General features: G+C 37.3%; 1 protein-coding gene and 1 pseudogene across 2 annotated transcripts; one reads left to right on the top strand and one right to left on the bottom strand.

Annotated features, from left to right (window-relative positions):
• On the top strand, positions 1-25650 carry KATNA1 (katanin catalytic subunit A1). 2 transcript variants are annotated; one of them, XM_016160150.2, is made up of 11 exons: positions 1-153; positions 7699-7873; positions 9250-9407; positions 13251-13434; positions 17234-17355; positions 18457-18562; positions 19388-19546; positions 23255-23381; positions 23910-24044; positions 24359-24485; positions 25296-25650. In XM_016160150.2, exons 2-11 carry the CDS (start codon positions 7712-7714, stop codon positions 25492-25494), a joined length of 1479 nt encoding a protein of 492 aa, XP_016015636.2. In that variant the 5' UTR covers positions 1-153; positions 7699-7711; the 3' UTR covers positions 25495-25650. The 2 variants fall into 2 exon arrangements, with proteins under 2 accessions (XP_016015636.2, XP_016015637.2); XM_016160151.2 differs by lacking the exon at positions 1-153 and adding an exon at positions 356-511.
• LOC118605364 lies at positions 6295-6413 on the bottom strand (annotated as a pseudogene).
• Positions 25651-26234: the final 584 nt, after the last annotated feature.

Below are 26234 nucleotides of genomic sequence, written 5' to 3'. Positions count from 1 at the left end.
GAAGCATCGCCGGGGTCTGGTGCCGGTGGAACCAGCAGCGCGGGGTGGTTGGGGCTGGGCAGGGCCCTCGTTCCTCCCCCGGAGCCCCGCTCGGCCCTGCCCGCCCCCACCACCTGGCGGTGGGCAGTTTCCGAGGAGCCTCGGCCTCCACAGGTGAGTCGTTCTCTCTGCTGGTGCAGTGTGGATTCCTCGACCCCCTTGGCAGGGTCGGCGAGGGACTCGGGGGCCTTCGCTGCGAGACCGCTGCGCATCCTGCAGTGAGCCTGCCGCTGCCTGGCCCGAGGTCTTAGGTCCTTGTCACCTGTGGCTCAGGTGACGATTCCCTTATTTAAGGAATCCTGTCCCGCCGGAGACTTCTGAGGGTTCCTGCCAATCCTGTCTCTAGGCCTGTGACTTCGGAGGAGTTTCCAGCCAAGAGAACATGTTTTTATTCTTCTTTTGACCAATCCTCTCCCGAATCTGACCACGCCTCCGCCCCCGAAACCCTCACTCCTGAAAAACTCCCTGTTAGGTAGGTGCGATATTGTTGAGGATGTTTTTTCTTACTTAGGTTTTTACGGAGCCGGGCGTCCTCTGGGAAGCTTATGGCTGGCCCCTTTTGTTGAGAGTTGGTACCTTTTAGAAAATTTATCCCTCGAAATATTTATTTCATATAGTATTATATGGTTACGAAGTTACAGATAAACGTGGATCTGTAGGGGCCTTATAGTGGGTAATCTCAAGCCCTTATCTAATCAAAAGTATCTTTCTCTTTTAACTGCCAAGTGCCGCTTTTGTATCAGTTACTAACTTCCAACAACACAGTGTTGCACCCTTCTCTCTTGAAAGCACTAATTTGTGTCTTCCTCTTTGAAATCAGATCTTTAGTTACTTCTGAAAACATTCCTAATGTTTTAGAATGTTGGCGATAGATCTTCGCTACATAGTCACAATTATAGAACACCAAGGTGTCAAGAAAGATTCTTGCAATGTTCACACAAGCCTAAATGTCTCAATATGCAGCCCTGTTTTCTTTGAAATAGTGGCAAAATTATTTTTCTTCTATTAATATTAATAACTTGTAGCATGTATCATGCCTTAAAACAAAGTAGTGCCCATCAACTTTCCAGTCTTCCTACACTATAAAAACCTATAGAAATCTCCTTTATGGCATTGGTTATTCAAGAAGCTTTTAACCTTTTATAGGTTGAATACTAGGCATACTATTTAGTCTACAATGGATTCTGCGTTTTTTGGGTTTTTTTTTTTTGACACTGGTATCACAATTCTGACAAATACTAAGGACTATAGAATCTTGTGCTTTCAAGAATCTTGTAGAATTTACTGTATAACAACATTGTTGAATTTGTTTTTACAGCAATGGTTTGGGTTTTTTTTTTTTTTTGGTTTGTAGGTTTTTGTTTGTTTTTTTTTAGCTACTTGGATTAAAAAGTGTATCAAATCAGAATGGTTAGTATTGATAACATATTAAATAGATTTTGTGATGTTTATTGCTGTGGCTTGAATATAGCTTTTAAATTACATTTTAATTGTTATAGTCACTCATTTATTTTGTGTTGTTTGGGGTAAATGGAAAGATAGTTTACTAAATAGATATATATGTTTGCTTTTTTTCTGAGTAAGTTGCTTTTTGGTGCCCTTTTTATAAAAACATAACTTTCTCAGGCTTAAGTATTTATCATATGGTGGTTATAAAGGTAAGAAAAATGTATTTCATGCTATAATTGGTCCTGGGTCACTCATTTATTGTGCTTATTCATAGTCATCAGGGACTGACTGTAAATTAGCATTATGATTGCTTTTTGGGATAGACATGAACATTCTGTGGATAAGAGAAGGCCCCATATTTATTTTGGAAGAAGATAGGACTCTTAGAACTCAAATATTTAGATCTGTTGCCTGTTCTTTTTCAGTGTCTTTGATTACTTCTTTTTCCTAATCCTAGGGGAGAAAGAGACACTATTTGTGTCTCTTTTTTGGAGATACCACACCATATCCAATACTAAGTTTGCCAGAAATTTGCTGTAATATTGAGTTTTTAGTGTTTAATTAAAAAAAAAAAGATGAACTTTGTTACCTGAATTAAAATTTCATGGTGCATCTTACTTAGTTGTAAAAAAAAAAAAAAAAAATGGATTAAATCATTAGCTCAATCATAAATACTCAAGCCATGTAAGCAAAGGGTGGTTCTGATAGAATAATGTAAAGGAAAAGCTCGCTGTGACATAAAGCAGGTATCACTACCCTTGATTATTTCTCTTTAATAACTTTTATAAAATAAGAGCTTGATTTTTATTGCCAGATATTGTGCTAGATAGACACAGTTTCTGTCTTTAGCGTTATTTTAGCAATGATAAGGATATATTCTTGAAAGTTGGATAATCTCCTAAATTTACAGTGTTGACATTCATTTGAGAAGAATGATGTCTTTTGCTTAGAGACTACTAAAGAAATAGGAAACATTATTTTTGTCTTAACATTTGGTCAGGTATTTTGATACTTTTTTCAGTAAATAGGTTGTTTCTTTGCTAACCAAGAATTTTTCAGGTCATTTATTAATGTGGCCTTGGATTGACTTTACATTTTTTGTTTGTTAGAAAAAGTCGATTTGTTGGCTTCCAAGGAATTTTCTCTGACTAGAAAGAAGTATTCATAACATAGAACCTTCAAAGAAGGCCTGGAGTGACTTCTGTGAGTTTTGGGCCATTAGGTCATGGTCCTCAAAAAAAAATTAAAAAGAGGACCACCTATATACAAGTAACAACTTAACTTAGATTTTCTTTTCTTAATGGGGGAAAGGAAGAATGATCAGGAGAAAGGCTGTTAAGAGGGAAAGAGGGAAAATGTCCCAGCCCCTCCATATCTACTGTGTGAGCTGCACTGCCAGCAGCTGGCCCCGGCTGTCCTCTTCTAACACTGTTGTCTAGACTGGGTGTCACTAGTGGTCATTGTAGTGTCACGTGTAGTTTCAGGGCAGAAGCAGTCATGCAGCTCTAGTAGGGATGAGATGATCAAAGACTGAGAGTGCTGAGGGTCAGAAACTGGACAAAGACAAGCAATCTTAGTAGTTAAGACAGAAACTTGGCAGTATTCATTCATTTAAAGATTTATTAAGTATCTGCTATGTGCCAAGCATGGTTCTGGGTGCTGCAGATAGTAAGTAACAGAGAGCCATGGTCCAGGGCCATGGAGCATTTATCAAGATAAAATATTATCACTGACTCCAGAGAGTTACTCTTTAGTTTTTTCACGGATGTTTTTTTCTTTTTCTTTTAGACCTCAGATCCCAGTCTTGCTACTTGTGTACTTTTGTTCATAGCTGGATTGCTTCATGGTAAATTATTCCAAAATTTAGTGACTTAAAACAAACATTTGGTACAGTTTCTTTGGTTAGGCTCTGGCCTTGATTTGGCTGGGTGCTTCTGATTTGGGGTCTTTCACAGGCTGTAATCAAGGTTATCAGGGCTGTAGTCGTCTCAAGGCTCACCTGGGAGAGGATCCTCTTCCAGACTCCCACACATAGTTGTTGACAGGATTCAGTTCCTCTGGACTATTGGAATGAGGGCCTCAGTGCCTCACTGGTTGTTGGCTGAGCTTCCCTCCGTTCTTTGCTATGCGAGCCTCTGCACCAGGCAGCTCACAACATGGCAGCTGGTTTCCTGTAGAGCGAGACAGCAAGGCAGCAAGAGACAGTGAGCAAGATGGAAGTCACGGGCAGAGGTCGCCGAGAGCCATTTTAGAGGCTCTCTGTGATTATCAATGGATAGAGGGCTCTTTTGTTGTATTTATTTCTTTTTTGTTTCTCCCCTACCCTTCATCCTCTTCCTCCACCCACATTTCCCTGTCATGTTCTCCACAGACACTGCAGTGTGCTTAATGTGTAATATATTCTTGGATGTGTATGTATCCTTTAAAAAAAGTTTCATATAGCATATGTAAACGTAGCATATTTTTTAATTTATAAAATAGTATTTGAATTTAGATTTTGTTCTATATAAGATTTTTCCTCCCCCACCTAACCCTGTATTTTGATGATCTATCTATGTTGCTATTTGTAAATTTTGCTTCCATCTGGTAGACTGTGTGGTATTCCATTGTATATACATCTACCACATTTTCTTATTCATTTTCCTAGCTGGTAATGGATAGATAGCCTCCAACTTCTTGATTTCTCCAACAGTTAATATCATTAACCTCCCCGAACAAGTCCCATTATGGATCTGTGTGTGACTCTCTCTGTCATATTTGCAGAAGAGCAGGATTGCCAGGTCATAGAATATATGCATGCATAATTCCCCTTAGGACTGCCAGGTTGCTGCCCAAAGTGATTGTACCAGTTTCCACCCACAAATTGTATGTGAAGGTTTCTTTTTCCCAGATCCTTGACCATACTTACTATTATTAGATTTATTAATATGTTTAATCTGATAAATGTAAAAGGAGTGTTTAATTGCTCTAATTTACATTCATATATTTTGAGTGTCTCTACTTGTTAGCCAATTGGGTTTTCCCTTCTATGAATTGCTCTTAATGCTCTTTACCCATTTTTGTGTGAAGTCCCCTTGTCCATTAGTGTGAGGTATTAAAAGGATGAATTTTCAGATCTTAAGTTGTTCTTGCATTCCTGAGATAAACCTTCCTGACGAGGGTGGAGGAGGGGGAGAGGGAGAAAGGGAGAGAGGGAGGGAGAGAAGAGGGGAGGAGACGGAGGGTATATGTGTGTTTTAACACAGGGTTGGTTAGCTAACATTTTATTTAGGATTCCAACATCTACGTACATAAGTGAAGTGGGTTTTGTAGTCTTAGTTTTGAAATTGAGGTGATCCCAGCCTTTTAAAAAGAATTGGTCACTTTTTCCCTTGTTTTCTGGATCAACCTTGATATGATTAGAATTATCTTCTATTTAGAAAGTAAATAAAAACCCACCTATGAAAAACCCTCTAGGCCTGGAGTTTTTTTTTTTAAGGAGAGGGTCTTTTATTAAAATTTTGTTTCCTAGGCAGTAAGAGAAAAAGAAAAACATGCTGTTTTCTTTCATCTCAGATCTAATATGTTCTCTTTTTCAGTTTTTATTTTGTTTATTTGCATGTCCTTTTTTTTTGTTTTTGTTTTTGTTTTGTTTTTTGTTTGTTTGTTTGTTTTTACCCTCTCGATCAGTCTTGCCAAAGATTTGTCTCCTGAGTTTTCAGAGATTCAGACTTTGGTTGCCTGTCCCAATCCTGCAGTCAGGGATCCACAGCCTGGGAACTGCTTTTTCCTAAGAACTTCTTTCTCAGTTGTAATCACCTAGCATAATGTGAGCAGAAGAGGCCACTCTCAAGAGCTGCTGTGTTGACCTCAGTTTGTCTTCTTACCTGTTGCCCTCTTTCCGAGTCTGGGAAACCCAGACGGTACCCTGCTGTGTCCCTCCAGTACTGGGCTTGTGCCTGCAAGGGTAGGTGGGGTGAACAGGAATTGGCCAGGACCATGGGTCAGAAAGGGCACAGCTACAAAACTCTCACCTGGTCCTGTTTCCCCGTGGGCTTCCTTGGACCTCCCACACAAACACCCAGTCACCATCTGTCATTTCAGTTGTTTTGCAGAATTTTATGAAAATTCTTCTGTGAAGTAACTGTGATTCTTCTAGATCGATTTTCAGGAAAGGAGCCAGCAGCTATCGTGGTGTCTTGTCTTGCCTTATATTTAGTAACTGAACCTGATAACTGAGATTAAAGATGTTTGGTTTGAAGATCCAAATACGTACCCTCATACATAACACATGACATGTATTAATTAAGTCTAACTGCATGACGGAGCAACAGTTACATCTTCAGCTGATTAGAGAGCGAGACTACCAAAGACTGGCAGGGAGTAGAAGCCTGCGGTGCCTGGTGTGTTTTCAACACATCCCTGCTGCTCCACTGAAGTTGTGACCTTGTCCTAAGGCACATAGTATCCACCCTCTTCTCTTCTGGTACAGCAGTGCTGATTTAGAGCTCTTCTACCCACCCAAATTTCTTATTAATCTTGCTTCCTTTGATATGATTATCTTGTCTATTTGGCAGAAAATTTTTTTGATCCTATGTCTAATGCATCATGACATGAGTCTGATAGATATTTCTGGATGGCCTGCCATCATCCTCTTTGCCCTGCCTATCAGCTAAACAACCTGCATTAAATTAAACCCAAGAAATTTGCTTGATATGTCTTTTCACAGAAAACCTCATCCTAGAGTAAATAATTTAAATATGCAACAAGTAACAGTCATTGTGGTCTCTGTTAGACTTAAGCTCTGTTGCATTTCTTTTTTTTAAACGCCTACAGCACCTGGTATTCCTAGGTGGTCTCCCATCCAAGTATTAACCAGGCCCGACCCTGGGCAGCTTCCGAGATCAGACAAAATTAGGTACGTTCAGGGTGGCATGGCCATAGACTCTGTTGCATTTCTTGACCTTAACCATGAGTGGGGTGGGGTGGGAGGTGTCAGGAAGTACAATTTTAGGAAACACTTCTGGCTAAGTTAAATTGGGCTAAGTACAGAGGTCCCCACATAGAAATTATCTGTGTTCATCTATGAACACATCTATTTGGAGGTTCCACTGACATAGAGGAGTTAAAAATAATGATCTTATTTCTTTTATACATCTGTCTCTTCTCAGCTTTCCTTTAATCTTTCATGATGCCTTCATTTTTTAGTTCCACAGGCTTAAAACTTCATTCATTTTCAACATCTCCACACAAATTCATAAGTACTCTTAGCAGTGCTTTGGCCACATTTCACATTTGCTTATTTCGAAAACCAGAACACTAATCTAAATCATTGCCCTCTCAAAAGCACACAGATCTTTCTGACTTTGAACTTCACCGTGCTATGTCCAGTTAATAAATAATAGTAATCAACATCAGCAAAGCTGACGTGATATCAAGTGCCTACTTCTAATGCTTCATATCCTTACCTATATATCCATAACCTACCAACTACAACGTCTGTGCTTGGTGCTCATGTACAGAAAGTTTCAGGGAAGATGCTTTAGCACTTTGCCAAGTAGTATGGTACGTACTTGAAATAGTCCTTTATTCCTTGTATTGCTGCTCTTGGAAGTAGTTACTATTTCGGTTTTCCCAATTTAAAAACTCTATCTTAGATGGAAGTTAAGGGACTGCCCCAGGTGGCAGAATTATAATTCTGCACAAAATGTTTCTAACTTCAAAACGCATGTGCTTCCCGCTGTTTCACATTGCATGCCAAGAACTGTATCTAACATTCTACATTTGTTCTGCTGATAGTGAGTAAGACTTGTGCATCATACACTGAGAATACAGTCTCACACCTTTAAGATTCAAATCCTGTCTAGTAGAGATAAGACGTACATCAGTGACTGTAATTCAGAGTAGACAAGTATCTTGAGATTGAAGGTCCCAGTAATTAACAAGAGACTTAAGAAGGAGAGTTTATTTTAAACAGAAGTTCAGAAGGTAGATATACCGGGAGAACTGCCATCTGAGCTGGGCTTTGACACACTGGTAGGGTTTGGCTGTGGGAAGTGAGATATTTCTTTGAAGGAGTGGATATAGCGTGAGCACATATATAGAGGTGAAAGTGCTGTGTGCGTGGTTGTGAGCCTCTTGGAGCCCTGAAGAGTATCTTGTAAAAAACCTCTTTGTAGTACTTATTCTTAAGAGATACATAATATGAAATGTTTCTTTCTTTTTTTTTAGCTTACACTTGAGCATGAGTCTTCTTATGATTAGTGAGAATGTAAAATTGGCTCGTGAATATGCATTGCTGGGAAACTATGACTCTGCGATGGTCTATTATCAGGGAGTTCTTGACCAAATGAACAAGTATCTGTACTCGGTCAAAGATACATACCTTCAACAGAAATGGCAACAGGTGAGAATCATTTCTGCTCTACTTTTTGTGGTTTAAGTGCTCAGAAGAGGAAATTTATTAGATTGTCAGTGCTTTTTGCAGTTATGCATTAGGAGTATGTGATTTATTACATGGATTTGTATATAATGTTACTTGAAACATGATTTGTTATATTAGTAGTCTACATTCACCATCATCAGTATTATGAATTCTTTTTAACTATTCTAATTGTTGGAATCTAATAGATTTTTAAAAAAGTAATGGTTTTGAACATTTTTTCTAGATCACATTTTTACATGGTAAAGTTAGAGTCGACTTTATAAACCATTTCTGAAACTGCAGGTGACACCTTAATCTCATGGGTACCATATTTTTTTATAGAACATTATAAAGCAGATCATATTTGAATCCCATATGAAGAACTTTCGTCATTGAGGATCAATAGAAATTTATAGGTGGAAACTATAGAACTTACAGGTCCAGTTGATGGTGGCGTTTATAACAAGGTTCAAAAGAAAGAAATGTTACAGAAATTAATAGTTTTTTGAGCTGTTCCTTAGATTCAACGAAAATGGTTTTTTTGATAGTATTCCATGTTTGTCCTTAATTTCTTTAAAAGAGAAAATATCCTATTTCTTTTAATTTAGCCTCTTTTCCTAAACCTCCCTCTTCATATTCTTGACATTACTGGAAGAAGAAATATTTCATAAGGAGTATTACTTGTCATTGAAAGACTTTAAAGACCTTTTGTCATTAGGCCAGAGACTTTTACTTAAAAAGTATAAGCTTTTTTGTAAAGATGTTTACTTAAATCACTTACTTTTAAAACAAAACATTACCAACTTCATTTCAGCATTTCATATATATGTGTACATATATGCACACACATATATATATGTATGTATACATATATATGGTTTTTAAATTGAGTCAACACTACTTTAAAAAATATATCTTGGTTGTATGTGAATTGAGCCATTTATCTTCTGAAGTCATTATTTTTCAAACTGTAGTTCATAAGTGAGTTATGAAATTAGCAGATTCTGATCAGCATTTAAAACATTAAATTGCATTAAAAAAACCCATCAACGTGCAACTTGCAAAAGTATTGTTTTTATCAGAGTTTAAAGTTACAATTAACATTTCAATTTGTTATGCCATTTGAATAAAAACCATAAGTCAATAACATGGCTTGATTGGCCAGAATATTTAATTCATTTTATTAGAATTAATTTTGCAAAGAATTAATCAACCATTATTAAAATATCTTGGTGTGATTTACTGTCTGATGTCAAAAGGTAGGTTTCTAACCTTTCTAATAAATGGCCCTAGTTTAATTTTGGCAGTAATTTGTAAGTTATAGAAATTTAAAGAGCCATATTCTCCTTTGAAACCAGGTTTGGCAGGAAATAAATGTGGAAGCTAAACATGTTAAGGATATCATGAAAACACTAGAGAGCTTCAAATTAGACAGCACTCCATTGAAAGCTGCACAACATGAGCTTCCAGCTTCTGAGGGAGAAGTCTGGTCTTTGCCTGTACCTGTCGAACGAAGGTAAGTGGAGACCTTTTTAGAAACAGGCCAGCACAGGAAACTGATAGCATTGGTTACATCTAGGAGAACTGGGTGGTTGAGACACAGGAATGAGAGAGAGTTTCTTACTAAATGCCTTTTATAACTCTTAAGTTGTGTATTATGTGACTGTGAACCATTTCAATAAATTAAATTTAGGTGAAAATAAGGCAAAATGCTTTCACGAAATGACCTTACAGTAGCAGAGACACTATTATCTTATAGAAGGAGCATGGGGTTGGGGATTCAGATATCTGGGCTGCAGTTCTGTCTTTGCCGCTCTCAGTAGATTTGGGAACATCATGCTACCTTCCTAGGCCTTGGATTTTTCTTATGTAAAGTGAGGGAGTTAGATGAAAACGGTGGTTCTCAAGCTATCAAAGAGTACTCTTGTTCATCAAGTTATACTGCTGCTAAATTAAAAAATGGGCTTTTTAATTCACAGAAAGAAAGAAAAGATAAAATGTTCTCAATTTTAGGTTTTTCTCTGGGATTTTTGTTCCCAGGTTCCTATTACCTGGCTCCAGAAAATGAACAGTTAGTGAAAGTGATATTTAGTGAAGTGCTCAGCCTATCATGCGGAGTTTCACTGCATATTTTTTACCTGACAAGTGTTCAGGTGAATGTCATTTAGCTATTTTACTCACATTAGATTTCCTAGTTTGTATTGTGGGTTTAAATATATGAATGTATCATAGCATTCTACAAAATGTGACTTGCAAGTTCTTTGCCCGTAACCAGTTTGTGAACTTTTCATTAAGATGTTGCTCAAGTGTTTTCCGGTTTAAACTTCTATCATTGTAACTCTTAATTCTTATAGTTTATGACAGGTCATTGACAGCGAGTACTTACAGTGTTCTGAGCACTATCCTAAACTACATGTGCTGTTTTATTTATTTCTCACGATGAGCCTTCCAAAGAAGTTATATTTTCCCTATGTTTCAGATAAGATAGGTGAGGTAGAGTGAGGTTAGATAACTTTTCCCCATTATCACAAAGTCGATAACTGGTGGAGCTGAGATTTGAACCCAGGTAGATTTGACTACAAAGCTGGCACTCTGTCATACCAGTTATTTTCAAAGTCTAGCATACTTAGAGATCTCTTGGCGGCACTCATTAAAATATGGATTCTGGAGTTTTACTCCCAGAGAATCTGATACAATAGATAGCAGGTGGAGCCCAGGAATCCACAGGTGATTCTAATACAGGTGGTCTATGTTTCACATTTCTAGCAGTTCTGTACCAAACCGTTTCCTAATGGGTATCGATTGTTTCTTAGTCATTTTTTTCCTTCAGCTTTAGATAAAAGTACTAATGTTCTGTTACTGACTCTGATATCTTTTGAATAGTTAATAAGTTTCTCCCTTGCTTATAAGCACTTTCATATAATATTTTGTTGTATTTTAGAGTTCACACACCCAAAAAATAAGTACAGCTATAGGCTTATTAAAGAAAAATAGAAAAGTAGATGGGAAGTCACAGTCACTCTAGTGCAGCTTCTAGTCTTCTGTGCCTTGTTTATTTTCATAGTGGTAGTTATGCTACATTCATAATTCATAACTTTGTGCCATTTAAAAAAATACTAATAAACAACAAGCATTACACACCATGTGCCAGGTACTGTGTTAATTGCTTTACATATATTATTTAAATCTCAAAATGGTCTTAGAAGATAGGTACTAGATTTTTAGCCCCAGTTTCTGATGAGGAAACTTGAGCTTAGATAGGTTAAGTAATTTGCTTTTCATGTTATAAACACTGATAATTTATGAGTGAGAAGGAAGATTGCATCATGGAGTGCATGATCTTCCATCATTCAGGCGGGTCCACCAGTCCCAGTCCATCCTTTCCTCTTCTCCAAGAAGTGAGCAACTTCTTTGCTTGACTAGCTCGAAAGAACTCCATCCGTATTCTTCGGTGGTCGTTCTATACCCCAAGCACTTTTCCTAAACAAGATGTTTGCCCGTCTAAATAAATTATAGTGAATATAGTTTTTTTCATCTTGTTAACATTTCCCCTGAGTGAAAGTGAGAAGGGAAATATTAGCAGTTTTTCACCGCTTTTACCAAGTTCTCCACGAAGGAAAGGGTAAGGAAAAGACGAAGTGTGTCGAGTGATTCCTTGGCAATCTGTTCCCTCCACACCACAGACCTCTTCACTCCATGGCCCGAACTCCCCCCATCTTTCTCCTACGGCCTTAGAGAAATCCAGCATCTAAATACCGTGTTGGATCCTCTTTTGGCTCGTCTCTTCACGTATTTGAGGGGTCTGTCCCACTCACCACAACCAGACAAGGCCCTCTCCAGCAGCAGCGGTCTCCACAGAACCTGGAAAAAAGCAGTTGACTTCAAATTTGATGGACAATTTGATTACCTCAGTCTAACAATCAGAGGCAGGAGGATTCTCTCTTGGGGAGAGAGGGAAGTTGAATTAGATGAGTCTTTTCATCTTGAAAATTCTGTGATGACGAGTCCCATATTACTGCTTCTTGCTTTCTTCAGTTTCTTTTCTTCTCTGATTTTAAATGCCCTGGATTACTGTTAACTAAAAACTTATCCTCTTCGACATTATTTGCTGCATTTTTTCTGTGTTTTTTTTTTTTTTCCTGTTTTACTTGCTCCCTCAGCTGGATGGCACCCAACATTATTTTTTTGTTAGTCATTTGTTTACATGCTTGAGAGCTTATTCTTTCTTCAGCTCTGTTGGTGAGTCTGACTTGCCCAAACTTTAAGATATAACTGATTCAGTATTCTTTTTTAGAGCTGTATACAAAAATGTAACGTCTCCCTGCTTTCTATGTTTTCTTTTGTCAGTATGTCTTGTTCACTATTAGACCGATCCTCTAAAACCTTTTCAGTGGCAGTTAGCTTAAAAGCCAAGCCTCTGGAACTGGTGTTCAGATCTTCCACTTACTGAATAGTATCATATCTTAATGCTCACCATTATCTTTATAGTTAGTGTCTTTATATTCCTTTACATAGATTAAACTCATTTTAATTCTTTTCAGCTCCTGTGTTTTCAGGCCCAGTTTATTTTCTCTCTTCAGCAAGGCCATTGCCATAGCACCAGGTCTGTTTCACACGTCTAGGATACTTGCCTAGTTTTCCTTATCTTCTTTCTTAACTATACTTGAGATATTTGAGCAGAGGACTTTCCTATCTTTTTTATTGCTTATATTAATGGCCTCAACCAAGTCTAGGAGCATAGTTAAGGGCCTAAAAAATATTCGAGAATTCTGAATTCCACCACAGAAATAAAAATGAAATGAGAGTGATACATGGAAATGTAAAGCACCATGTCCATGGCTAGTGCTTATATCAGTTCTGTAATGGGAAAATGATTAAATCTTGTGAATTAAAATGTGAGAGCTGTGATACATTCTAAATAAAATGGTAGCAAACTATGTATATACCAGTGGATAAATGTTAATTCTACACCCGTACTGCATTCTGAGTCTTTTGGTAATACTCTCTTCTCTGATAATTGCTGTTTTCAGTTTCCAAAAATCAGGCTAATTTCTTAATTCCTCCTTGGTATACAACAGCTAATTTCCTTTCGGAGAAGTAGCAATCACTTGCCTTTCATTTATCTCTACCATATAACCATAATGTATTCCAGTCCTCTCATTAAATTACTACACACAGCTATGTCAAATTAAACATTCGATCTTAGCTTTTAGTGACCTTACGTTTATTCAGTCCTGCCTCGTGTTGTTATTGCCCTGTCTTCTTTAGTTCATAGACTCTTACACACTGTGTGTGTTCAGCTATATTTGGACCAACTGCAGGACTTGGTTATGATTTTATTGATGTCGTGTTTGATTAGACCCTCACCAGGTCCTAGAAAACGCCAGTCTTCTCAAAACAGTGACCCTAAACCACACAGTAACCGTCCAAGTACAACTGTCCGAGCTCACCGCCCATCTACACACAATCTTCTTCACAATGACAGAGGGAAAGCTGTTCGTTGTCGGGAAAAGAAAGAACAGAATAAAGGAAGAGAAGAAAAGGTAAATGTTACTGATTTTCAGAAATGAAAAGGTTATTTTTTAACTTTAAAAATGAAAGCTGTTCAGATTTTAATAATTTTTAGTCATTAAAACTGCCAGACAATAATGAAACCTTAGCCATACTCCACCTAGGCCAGGATATTTCCTACTCACTAAAAAATATTTTTGGTTGGTTTTTGTAACTCTATATCTCAATATAGTTTCAGACTTCCAACAAGGTGCAACAGTGATATAAGGAACTTCCATATACTCTTTATCCAGTTTTACTAATTATTAATATTTTCTCCTTTTGCTTTATCATTTATTCTCCGTATACCTTTTTTTCCCTTGTAGCTCTGAGAGTAAGTTGTAAATATTATGCCCTTTCACCCTTAAATGCTTTAGAGTATACTTCCTAAGTACTAGGACATTCTTTTACTTAAACACAATACATTTACTGAAAGCCATAGATTTTACATTGATATGGTAATGTTATCTAATCCATAGAACTTAGTAAAATTTAGCCAATTATCTAATGTCATTAATGGCTTTTTCCCCCTGTCCTGGGATCCAATAGAGAATTATAAGTTGCTTTTAGTTCTCCTGTTTCTTTAGCCTCTTTTTAATGCGACTATTTCCTCAGCCTTTGTCTTTTGTTTGCCTGGCATTTTTGCAGAATATACAGGCCAGTTATTTCGTAGACTGTCTGAGGTGTCCTCATGCTTAGATCAAGGTTATGCACTTTTGGCAGGAATGCCATCGAAGTGAGTTTTAATCGGTTTATCATAGAAGGTGGCCCAGGGTGTTTATTTTTTCTATTACTCATGATAATTGGATCACTTGGTTAGGGTGGTGTCTGCCAGGTCTCTCCTTTATAAAGTTACTCTTCCCTTTATAATTGGGGGAGATACTTTGAGACTATGTGAATATCCAGTTTCGCCTCAAAATTTTATCTGCTTATTTTAGCATCAAGTGATTCTTGCCCGAATCAGTTATTCCAAGGACAATTGCGAAATTATGATTTTTCTAATGACATTTTTTCTACATTATTCAGTTGGCATTTCACTATATGGAAAAGCTTTGTCTTCTTTTAATTATATTAGTAGTGACTCATAGATTCTTATTCAGTGAATTATAATCTGTTACTATCATTATTTGATGCTTAAACTGTCCAAGATTTGAGAAGTGGGAGATCCTTGAAGGTAGATTCTGTCTTTTTGACATGTACTTATACTTCTCTGAGCACTTCCTCATTTTCTGGCACAACAGAATGTTCCAGGCTCATCTTGTATTTCCCTCATAGTTTCTATTAATGAGGAATGGGATTTAGAAACCAAGTTTCAGTGGCAACTAATATTTTTTTGAGGGCTTATAGTCTCTTGTAATAAGAATGATATGGGTACCTAAGAGCTTAGTTTCTGTCTCTTTTACTTCCACCTCTTCCCCCTCCCCTGCCCAAGGCACATATCCAGTAGCTGTGATATAATAAAGTACAGGGTAACTTGTTTGACTTGTTCTGCAAAAGGACTCCTCCACACCACCGGGCAAAGTAAACACAGTGTATAGCAAAATATAGAGCCCCTAGTGCTGCCCAACCATTCCTGTTCAGAACCTCACAGCAGCCCCTGCTTCATTCCTTCTCTTGGATTTGCAGTCTCACTTTGTAATTTTGCACGAGACCTCATCCAGCAAAGGCACACCTTTAGACACAGCCTCCTTGTTGATAGAGGTAGGTGGTCATTTAGCTCTTGATTTCGTGTCATCTCCCTTATTCCCTCACCTCCCCACTTCTGGAGGTCTGTTGCCCTTGTACATCTGGACAGTCGGTTCTCTTACGTCCCTCTTACCAGGGAGTTCTGTCGTCCTGCATCTCTGCACTCTCAGCTGCAGCAGTGCCGTTTTAGTTCCTGAAACAAAGAAGGATGTGGGAGGGCGGCTCATGAGCCTGGGCCGTATGGAGTGTCACCAGTACCACAGTTTCCCTGGCCTGTAAGAGGTTGGGTTATAAGGCGTATAACCATCTGGGGTCTGTAGAGCTCAGTTCAGTGTCCTGTACCATTTTCATTTTATATCTATACTTTTATTCCCTGAGAAATGATGTGTAGAACCTGGAGTACTAATATCTGCTTACTAAGGCAGGAAAATATAAACTTCAGAAATATGGCCTGGTGATTACAATGTGGGCTCTGGATTCAGGCGACCTGTGTTTAAGGCACCATTTCTGTTATTTCTATCTTTTGTTAAGTTTTTAACTCTTTGCCTGTCCCGAGATCTCAAAATGTTTCCATTTTTTTCTAAAAGTTTTTACATTTAGGTCCACGATTCATTTTGAGTTAATTTTTGTGTAAGACTCGAGACTTAGATCGAACTTTTTGCCTATAATATGTCCAGTTACCTCACTAGCACTATTTGTTGAAAGGGGTGTTCTTTTTCCATTGAACTGCTATTACATCTCTGTCAAAACGCAGCTGGGTGTATTTCTGTGGGTCTGTTTTCTGGGTCCTCTGTTATGTTTCATTGATGTACTTGTCTATCTTTCTGCCAGTACTACAGTCTTGGTTACCATTGCTAAATATAGTAAGTCTTAACAGTCATCTGATTTTATTTTTCCTTTCCAAAATTGTTTTAGTTGTTCTAGTTCCTTTCTTCATCTACATAAATTTAAGAATCACTTTTTCTACATCAACAAAAAGTCTTGTTTGAGATTTTGATGGGAATTACGTTACACCTTCATATCAATTGGGGAAAATTGGCATCTTTATTATGTTGAGCTTTCTAATCCAAGAATATGTTTTCTTTTAACCCCATTTATTTAGATCTTTGAATTATTTCATCAGCATTGAGTAGTTTTCAGAATACTAGTCTTGCTGGATTTGTTGTTAGATTTTATACCTAAGTATTTTGTTTTTAAGTGATTGTAAGTGGTATTGTATTTCTTTCAGTGTCCGCATATATTGCTAGTGTGTAGAAATAAATTCAACTTTTTCAAAGTTATTTTTAAATTGTGGTTAAAATATATGTAACACAAGACTTACGATTTTAATCATTTTGAATGTGCAGTTAAGTGCCATTGAGGACATTCACGTTGCTGTGGAACCATCACCACCATCTATCTACAGAACATTTTTAATTTTACCAAATGCAAACTCTGTACCCACTACACAGCAAGCGATTCCCTGACACCAGCTGGGTGTCCTACAGTTTAACTCAATTTTGACACTTTATCTACCTGGAGTTAGCATCAGATCCCACAGATTAAGGTCTCAGCCCCATAAATCTTCCCCCACATCAGGTGCCAGTTGCAAGTCCAGTTGTCTCCTGTGCTTCTGACTGACTGCTATAAATTGAAGAAGACCATGACTCCTGGGGCCCAATACTTTGTTAGAGCAGCTCACAGAATTCAGAAAACAGCTTCCTACTAGAGTGCTGGTTTACTGTAAAGGGACAGCCAGATGGAAGAGATGCATAGGACAAGGTGTGGGAAGGGTGTGAGATAAAGTATCACACATATCTGATGTATGTTAGTGACTGCAGTTCATCTCAGTATTATTTTTTTTGATTCTCATCCATTCATATGCATATTTTTACTTTTAACACCTTTGCCATACTTTCTATGTAAAAATAAAAATTGAGTATGAAACTCTGACGTTGATGTAGAAGGATGACTTATAGTCTTTGAGTCTATCCTTACTACTTTTACTATTATATTAGTTTTCTAAAAGATATCACTTGAGTCTAGTCTTTGTTTCTGAATCACAGAAAAAAAAATACAATGTTTTGAGTGCAGCAAAAGCTCTTTTTTTTTTTTCTCCCAATGTAGAACAAGTCACCTGCTGCAGTTACAGAACCTGAGACAAATAAATTTGATAGTGCTGGATATGATAAAGACTTAGTAGATGCTTTGGAAAGAGATATCATTTCTCAGAATCCCAATGTTCGATGGTAAGTTATATCACAGCAGAATAACTGGATGCTATTGATGCTTTTTGGAACAGGAAATGGAGCAAGTGTGGGTGAGCATACACTGAAGATCAGTCCTTGGGGACAGAACCAGAGTACATGCAGTGAGAGTATGATGCAGTGACAAACTTCACTTCAGTTTGGGCTGTATCAGTTTTTTGTCTGAAACCTTTTAATTTAATAAAATAAAATTTTTATTATATAAAAAAATCTTAATACATAGTGGAATAAGATCTCAGTAATTCTATCTTTTGGGGTGGACATTTTCTAATGGTGAAATGGCAATGATTCTTATGCATGTATGTTGCTTGTTATCTATAGGTTTATCCGGTAGATGCTGCTTTTATTTCCTGTTAATTAGAGCAGCGGTTCTCAACTTTATTAATATTATATCTAATCAAGGAACTGTAATTTATCACGATGTTATAAATGCTCCCTTCCCCACAAAGTTTGGTATTTGCTGTTATGTACTTTTTGTTAAAACCTGAATTTTTAGATATGGTTTTGGGGATATTTTAAATATTATTTGGTATTGATATTTATACAGTGAATGTATATTTTCATTAAAAATACCATTTGTACCAGTAGTAGTGGTGGTACTGGTGGCATTCTAGTGGCTGGAGAGTACCTTATAGCAACCTCTCTGATATTCTGTGGTATTTTCCTCCTAGCAGGGTTGGGGCAGAGCAGGGGTATTGCCTGCCTCTGTTTCATGCCCTTTTTATTATCATTTTTTTAAAATGGGCTCATTGTTTCTAAATCATGGAGTTTATGGAATGAGCATCATAAATAAGAGCAGAAATTTAAAACGAGATGGCATAATATTTGAGTGGGCTTATAAGCCTCTGTTCTCATTTACCAAGATGGGAATCATTACTGACAAGAACTGAAAGTACAGATTGTGCTCCTTATACGTGCTGGTTGGCACGATCTCATCATAGTATGTTAATTCACTAGGGCCTACGGAGAGGTTTAGCATTCTGTCAGCAACAAAATTGTGTGCTTCCAGTAGTTCTCAAGAATGACTATGTAGAGTTAAATATATAATCTAAGAAGTACTTGGTAAAATATCTTCTCTTTCAGGGATGATATTGCTGATTTGGTAGAAGCTAAAAAGTTGCTTAAGGAAGCTGTGGTGTTACCAATGTGGATGCCGGAATTCTTTAAGGGCATTAGGAGACCATGGAAAGTAAGTTTATTATGTTATGGCATTGTCAAAGTACATTACTGTAGAAAGCAAATATTTATCTGTATCGGGATAAGTGAACAGAGAAAGTAGAGTAGGAAAAGAAAAATTTAAATTTAAAAGTATGTGTTATGTTATTTAGAATTTTGTTTAGACCGAAAACTTTTGCAAGATTCCCAGAATAAGAAATAGATACAATGTGATCTTGGAAAGTTGGACAGGTAGCAGATTTAGAATGAGCTCGTATTTGCAAATGTTATTAAGTTGCCTAATGCAAAAATACTCCATTTTATGTATCAGATTGCAGAGCGTGTATCCTATTTTTAAGAAATTAAGACATATCTGCATCTAATGTGGACTTTTTAAAGTTATGGGAAGATCTAAAAAGAGTTGTCAAAAACTCTTTCTTGGATTTGGAAAATGTGCTAATGGCAAACTCTACACTCATTATTTTTAAAAATTCTTTAAATGTTAAGTGATAAGATACAAAGTTATAGACATACTTTGAGTATACCTATGTAAAAAAAAAATAATAATTTGAGCAAAAAGACTGACAGGAAATATATCCAGGTATTCACAGTGCCTGTGTTAGTGTGATATTACAACATCAGTATTATAACGATTGTATTTTTTCTCATCTCTGAGTTCCAAATTTTTAATGTTACTATACTTTTGTAATGGGTAAACTTGTTATAAAGTATTCTTCTGTTTATACTTGTCTTACTATTACATGTAAGTTGGTTTAAAATTGATCCTTAGTAATGGAATTCTTGTGAATTAGAACAATGGCAGATAAATCCTTCACTTATGCTATCATATTCCCAACAGGGAGTGTTGATGGTTGGCCCTCCTGGCACGGGAAAGACCCTTCTCGCTAAAGCAGTAGCTACAGAATGCAAGACAACATTCTTTAATGTCTCATCGTCAACGCTGACTTCCAAATACAGAGGAGAGTCTGAGAAGCTTGTTCGTCTTCTGTTTGAAATGGTGAATGTCTGAGACAACTCTAATGATTCTTTATCTCTGAAAGGGCAGAAAGTGAGTTGTGACTATCTCCAGTGTTTAGAATAGCTGGGCAGGATGACTTTGTGCCCGGAGTTTGATTCCTGTGCACTTGAAGCTAGAATCCTTTACTCATGTGAATAACTTGAGTTTCTCTTTGCCTCCGTTCCTCTGGAAGAAGAGCCATCTCTGTTAGCACATGTGTTTACTCACATCATAAGATGTGCATTACTCATCTGCTACAGGAATTTGAAATTATGTTTTTTAAATCAGTAGCCTTAAATGCAGTATGATAATAAGGCACCAAGGTGAAAATCATATGTAGTTATGGAACTTAGATCACCTCCAATCTATTAAACTATACCAAATACCCCAAGTTTAATGATCTAGCTTTTGGATTAAGTTCTTTGCTTCTTTGAGTTTCTTTTGTTCTTCCATTTGCACTAAGTTGAATGCCAGTAGAAGTATAATTTAACAAGTCCTGTTTGGATTGAATTAAATAGCTTTTTAGACTTCTGACTTTGTTAAGCTTCACTGATTATTTCAGTCTTGCCTCATTTGAGACATGGTATGTTGTGTGTGTTGGGACAGGTGCTTATTATGTAGATAGTGACAGAGACTTGAATTCTTAATCATAGTGGACAGAACTTTAGTTGATCATGCTATTATGCCAGGTCTTCCTTCCTAAGCTCAGAATAACACAGACAAAAACCCTCATAATTTCAGGTTATCCATTTTCTTATAAAAGTTTCTTCCTGTTTCAGTTCCCATTTTCTTTCTCCTTCAATTTGAAATATTCATAAGGCAGGATGCAAATTCTAACAGGTTCCTAATGGCTTATTAGTAGTCCATACCACAATAAGAATCTAATGGAGAACCTCTGAGATCGTTTTTAAAAATTAGTTTGAAAAAAAAATAGTTTTCCCTTTGACTAATGGTAAAAAAAATTATTTATATTGCTGGCGTTCAAGAATAACAAGGCCTTTTTAAAATGTAAGCTGGGGCGAATGGCTAAGTGTGGGGTTGTTAAGAGTTGGGTGGCCTGGGTTCAGATCCCACCTGTCACTTTCCTAGCTGACTGTGGGCAGATTCCTTTCCTGACCCTCAGTTGCTTTACCTATAAGAAGAGGCCATTAATAAAGGACTTAACCTCTGTAACATCTGGTGGGTGAAATGAGCTAATACATGTAAATTGCTTAATACAGAGCCAGACTTATGAGGGCTCGCAGATTATTAGCTGTTACTTTTAAAGAATTATTTGATATATTTTCTATTTTAGTGTTTTATAATCAAGAAAACTGACCATTTTATAGGGGGACGCCTCTTACAGAGTACTAATTTGCATTTTTTTTTATAGTGAAGTTTATGAAGGCCAATCTAGTAGCTTATTTTTCACTAGCATCACTGGTGTGGCCTGGGAAGATCTTCACTATCATTAAATCAGTCCTGCTTATTTGAATGTGCTTTGAGTTGCCCACTTGAGTAGTGGCTCAGTCACAAACTAGTGCCTATAGTTTGGAGCAGCTGCCTTTTTGAATTTTGGTTCGGGCTCATACTTGAAAACAGCTTGATATTCTTCTGTTCATCATATAGACTTTCTCAAGGGGTACACTTGTGCTGCCTCTCATATCGGGGTTCTGACCGCTCTGTGGATGACTGCCTCTCCTGAGTGCCCATCCCCGCTACTCCCCAGAATCTCTCAAAGCGAGTGTACTTCAAGGCCTGTATTTTAAATAAGGCCACCTGAATATCAAAATCTGTCCAGAATTTTTCACATGACATGGTAACACACATACAAAAACTTAACTGTATAATTTTTATTGTATTAGCAATAACTTTCATTTTCAAGTGTCATGTAATCTTAAAAAAAAGAGTAATATGTTGGGTCGGGTAACTGGGAATTTTCATGTTTTAGATTTTTATGCCTAACAGGATCCAGCAATTCTAATATCCTCAGAAATGTTTCTGACTTTGGGTTCTATCTACCTCTGTTACAGACAGGTCTGTGTGGTGGCTATAATAGCCATCAGAGGCTTAAGACTTTATTGTCTTTATGGTAATCTCAGAGAAACTAGCCATTATTTCTCAGTTATTCCAGCAAAATTCAGGAATTAACGTTTGGCCTGTTTTGAGTCACATGCCCATGCCCGAACCCATTATTTTGGTTAGAGAATTAGTGATCTGAGTGGCCACTGAATCATACCCAATAGAGCTGGAGTCATTTGCAGTAGTGTAATAAGATAGAAAAAGGGATGATTTACAAATTAAAGAGAGCTTCTCTTACCAGAAGGGATGCTGTGCAGGCAAAAGCAATTGGTGTCCACTCCAAATATCTACAGAACTTTCCTGGGTCATCCAAAGCCAGTTTTCCATGTGCCAGAGAGCCTCTGCTGTAAGTCAGACTATTCCAGATCCCTTCAGTATTCAGGAAGAATCAGCCTAGTAGTTTTTGTGTGGTGTAGCAACAAACAGGTTGCAATTTAATTTTCGTCAATGTAGGTTTTGTTGGTAGATGGTTTCTAGCCGGAATTTCAATTGAGAATTTTCTTGGATGCCTTTTTTTTCCTTTCCCTCTGTCCATTTCTTGAAAAGTACAAAAATTTTTATAAATAGTACCTAATGTTTCTATTTTCTCAAAACTTAGCTGTTTTGAGAAAACTGTCATTTAGGTTCAGACATTCTTGTGCGGTGACCTATAAGTTTAGATATTTTGTTAAAAAAATGATTAACAATAAATTTAGTTACTATAATAAATTACTTCAGTCTCCTTAAGTGGAGGGTGGTACTGTTGAGTCTTACACAGCTATTTATTAGATTAATACTTGACTAAATCTGTTATTTAATGGTTCCATCTTTTCTGTTCTTTGGTTTGAGGAAGAAATTCATTTAAGGTACAAAAATAAACGGGGATATTAGTCAGCCATGAAAAGAAATGAAGTACTGTACATGCTACAGTACAGCTGAATACTGAAAACATCATAAGTGAAAGCAGTCAGGCATGAACGGTCACGTCACATGACCCCAGTTATTTGAAATGTCCAGAATAGGCAATCCATGGAGAGAACTGATTGCTAGGGGCAGGGGGAGGGAAATATAGGCTACCCTCGGGGCAATGGAAATATTCTGGAATTTGGTGGTTGTGATGGTTGCGCAACATTGTGAATATACTTAATACTGAACTGTGTACTTTAAAATAGTTTAAATAGTAAATGTTAAATGGATTCTCAGAAAAAAAGAAAAGTTGGGCCCTTATAAATTCACTCATCCTTAAGAGGATAAAAAGTACTTGCATTAATCAAATGAAAAAATGACAATTAGAACTTCGTAGGGAGGATCTATGTGATTTTATTTAATGTTTCTATTTAACCGTTTTTTCTGGAACTTTAGAACTTACCAGTAGCTCTGTTTTCCCATCACAGTTATTGTAGTACACAGGATAATCCTGTGTTTACATCACTCAAATAAATATACCCAGTTACAGTAGAGGGGTCAAAAAACCTGCCGTGTAATGCTTAAGCTTGCGATGAGCCTGCAGGAGCAGCTTCGTTTCGGCTGCCCCAGTTCTGTCCTCTCGCCCCGCGCTGGCACGGGAGGGAGGGACGCGCAGCAGCAGGCTCTTCAGCTGTTTTCTAGTTGCCGTAGATCGTTTTAAAATGAAATAAAAACCTGGTGTTACCTGGTTTCTTCCTTTAGGCTCGATTTTATTCTCCAGCCACCATATTTATCGACGAGATCGATTCCATTTGTAGTCGCAGAGGGACTTCCGAAGAGCATGAAGCAAGCAGAAGGGTGAAAGCCGAGCTGCTGGTTCAGATGGACGGTACGCCTGTGCATGCGCGTGGACTGACAAAGCTTTGCTCACAGAGTGCGCGCACACGGCTCCGGACCTTGGGGGGGTTGGTGCTGGCCAGGGCGTCCTGGACCGACAGCTGTATACGTGGGTACACTGACAGTGGTGTCATGCCAGAAATAACGGCTGTTCACAGGGTGCCCTTTGGCATACATGCTCATCTCTCATTTGTAGCCATGAAACTGGAATGAGTGCAGATCAGCTGGCCTTACAGGGGGATGTGTATACTTTTGCAAATTTTTAAAAACTTAAGTCTGTAGTTCTGCTAGTCTTGCTCAAATCTACTTTGAATCTTTTTTTTTTTTTTTTGCATACAAGAAGTTTTTTCTTGGACCACAAATTCTCATATGTACCAAACCAGTTCTGTAAGTCTTAAGGAGGCTTGACAATTACGTTACCTCGTAATGTGCTAAATTTTGGATGATCTTTAAGTAGATGAACTTTATTTTGTATAATATGACGTAGTATATTTTTACTTTCTCCTTACCCTTCTTGTAGGTGTTGGTGGTGCTTCTGAAAGTGATGACCCTTCCAAAATGGTTATGGTTCTGGCAGCTACTAATTTTCCCTGGGATATTGATGAGGCTCTAAGACGACGTCTTGAAAAAAGAATCTATATTCCATTACCATCAGGTATCTTCATGTGAATCTTGTCAGAAGGCTCATGTTAAATCTTAGAAAGTTTTGTTTAGAGATTTAAAATTTTGGTGTTAACTTACCTTTGAGACAAATGTAGGATGTCTTTCCTTATATTAACTATTTTGGCTATAACTAGAGTCTGAAAGCCTTGATACTAGGACATTTAAAATTCATTGAGGAATGGCTCTTAAATTTTTAAGCAAGTGACCTTTAAGAGTTGCAAAAATCACACAAAGTAGACTTGAGAAGAAATAATATACTACATTTATGTTGAAGTCTTATATATTTTAATTTGTTTCTACCATTAGCAAAAGGCAGGGAAGAGCTATTACGAATTAGTCTACGTGAGCTGGAATTGGCTGACGATGTTGACCTTGCAAGTATAGCAGAAAACATGGAAGGTTACTCAGGTGCAGACATTACCAACGTGTGCAGGTATGAATTATTTTGGAAGTACAGGTTTTTTTGTGGTTCTAAACTTACGTTATGAAGCTTTTATGCCCGGTTAAGATAGATGAAGAATAAAGACCCACATTATAGCCTACAGTCAGACACAGGTTTTCGTATTAGTGTTAGCAGGTGCTGGAAAGATACTAATGTGTCTTGCATGCCAATGAAGGGTCCGCAGTTCATTTTAAAACTACAAGTTCAAGGATCCAACGTTAGAATAGTAGGTGTATAGTAGAAAAGTCAGCAATTATCTTGGGTTTAAAAAATTAATGTTGGTGTATTCAGTGTACTGTTATGTAGGATATAGAATTGTAAAATAAATTGACTTGGCATACCCTAGCAGAGTATAATCCCATGTTCAGTGAAAATGTCCTCCATGTGCGAGGAACAGCAGTGAAAAGAAGGACTGCCTCCATGCAGCGGATTCGAGTGGGTGTTGTCCTGATCTGAGTATCAGCTCAGGCGCTTATGAGGAAGGTGCTTGACTGCGTTAGTTTTCTCATCATGTAGGACTAGTGCAAGGGTTAATGACGACGTGTATGTATATAAAGCAGCTCTATGTTGCTGTCTCTTTGCATAAATGGTGGCTGCTATTAAGGATAAAACTTGGTGAAAGGAAAGAGGTAGTTGAATCTGAAGTTTGTCTTTTTCTTTTTTTTAAATCACTAAATATAGAAGAGGGAAAGAGAAGCCACCTATCAGTTTGTTTTTCTTAAAAATGTTGAAAATATGTAATTTTCTAGCTAACAGGTTTTCATTTAATCGAAATATATATTTTTAAAATTTAAAACCTAGGGATGCATCCTTGATGGCAATGAGAAGGCGTATTGAAGGTCTGACCCCAGAAGAAATCCGAAATCTTTCAAGAGAAGAAATGCACATGCCTACAACTATGGAGGATTTTGAAATGGCTTTAAAAAAGGTTTCTAAGTCAGTATCTGCTGCAGACATTGAAAGATATGAGAAATGGATATTTGAGTTTGGATCATGCTAAATTCTCACATGTAAACTGTGAGAAACCTGCCTTAAGTGTCTGAATAATAAATGTAGTGTTTCACTGCACCGAGTGCTATATTTTTTTAAACTTTAATTATGGTAAGATTTAAAAAAAAAACAACTTACGATTCCAAATAAAGGCAATTTTTTTAAAGCTGCAATAGTTTGTTTTATCTTATTTCTCTTTCCCTGACCACAAATGCTGCAACACAAATGCTGTTACTTAGGTTTGGAAAACTGTCTTTACGTGTTCTTCTAAGTATAGCATCTTCCACAGTCGGCGGTTGCTCTTCCTTCTAGGGAATAAGAGTGGCTCCTTGGATGCTGGTGGAAAACTGAAAATTCCTGAACGTTTTTATACAAGTAGCCAACAGAAACATGAACCACACTTAGTTGCCTTCCTGCCTGCCTTGTGTTACTGTAGCTTCCCTCCAGTTTCTGAGAGATCTTTAAAGACCCTTCATTTTACCTTGCATTTAAAATAAAAATATATATCTGTATATATCTATATATGACATTGCCTGATTTTATTCTGCCCACATGAGAGGCTGCACTATAGGTGAGTAGATACTTCTAAGCCTGTGCTGCTTACTGCACTCTAATGATATTCATTAACCCGTTCACTCAAGGATACTAACAATTAAAATAGTTGATGGTGTAAAAGTTAATAAATGAAATACAAGTTAACGGTACAAAATTTTAGGTAAGATTTCCATTTATGATTGCTTTTAAAAAAAA

Source organism: Rousettus aegyptiacus, unplaced genomic scaffold (genome assembly GCF_014176215.1).
Source record: "Rousettus aegyptiacus isolate mRouAeg1 unplaced genomic scaffold, mRouAeg1.p scaffold_m13_p_1, whole genome shotgun sequence".
Lineage (NCBI taxonomy): Eukaryota > Metazoa > Chordata > Mammalia > Chiroptera > Pteropodidae > Rousettus > Rousettus aegyptiacus.
This window is presented reverse-complemented; position numbering and strand designations above follow the sequence as displayed.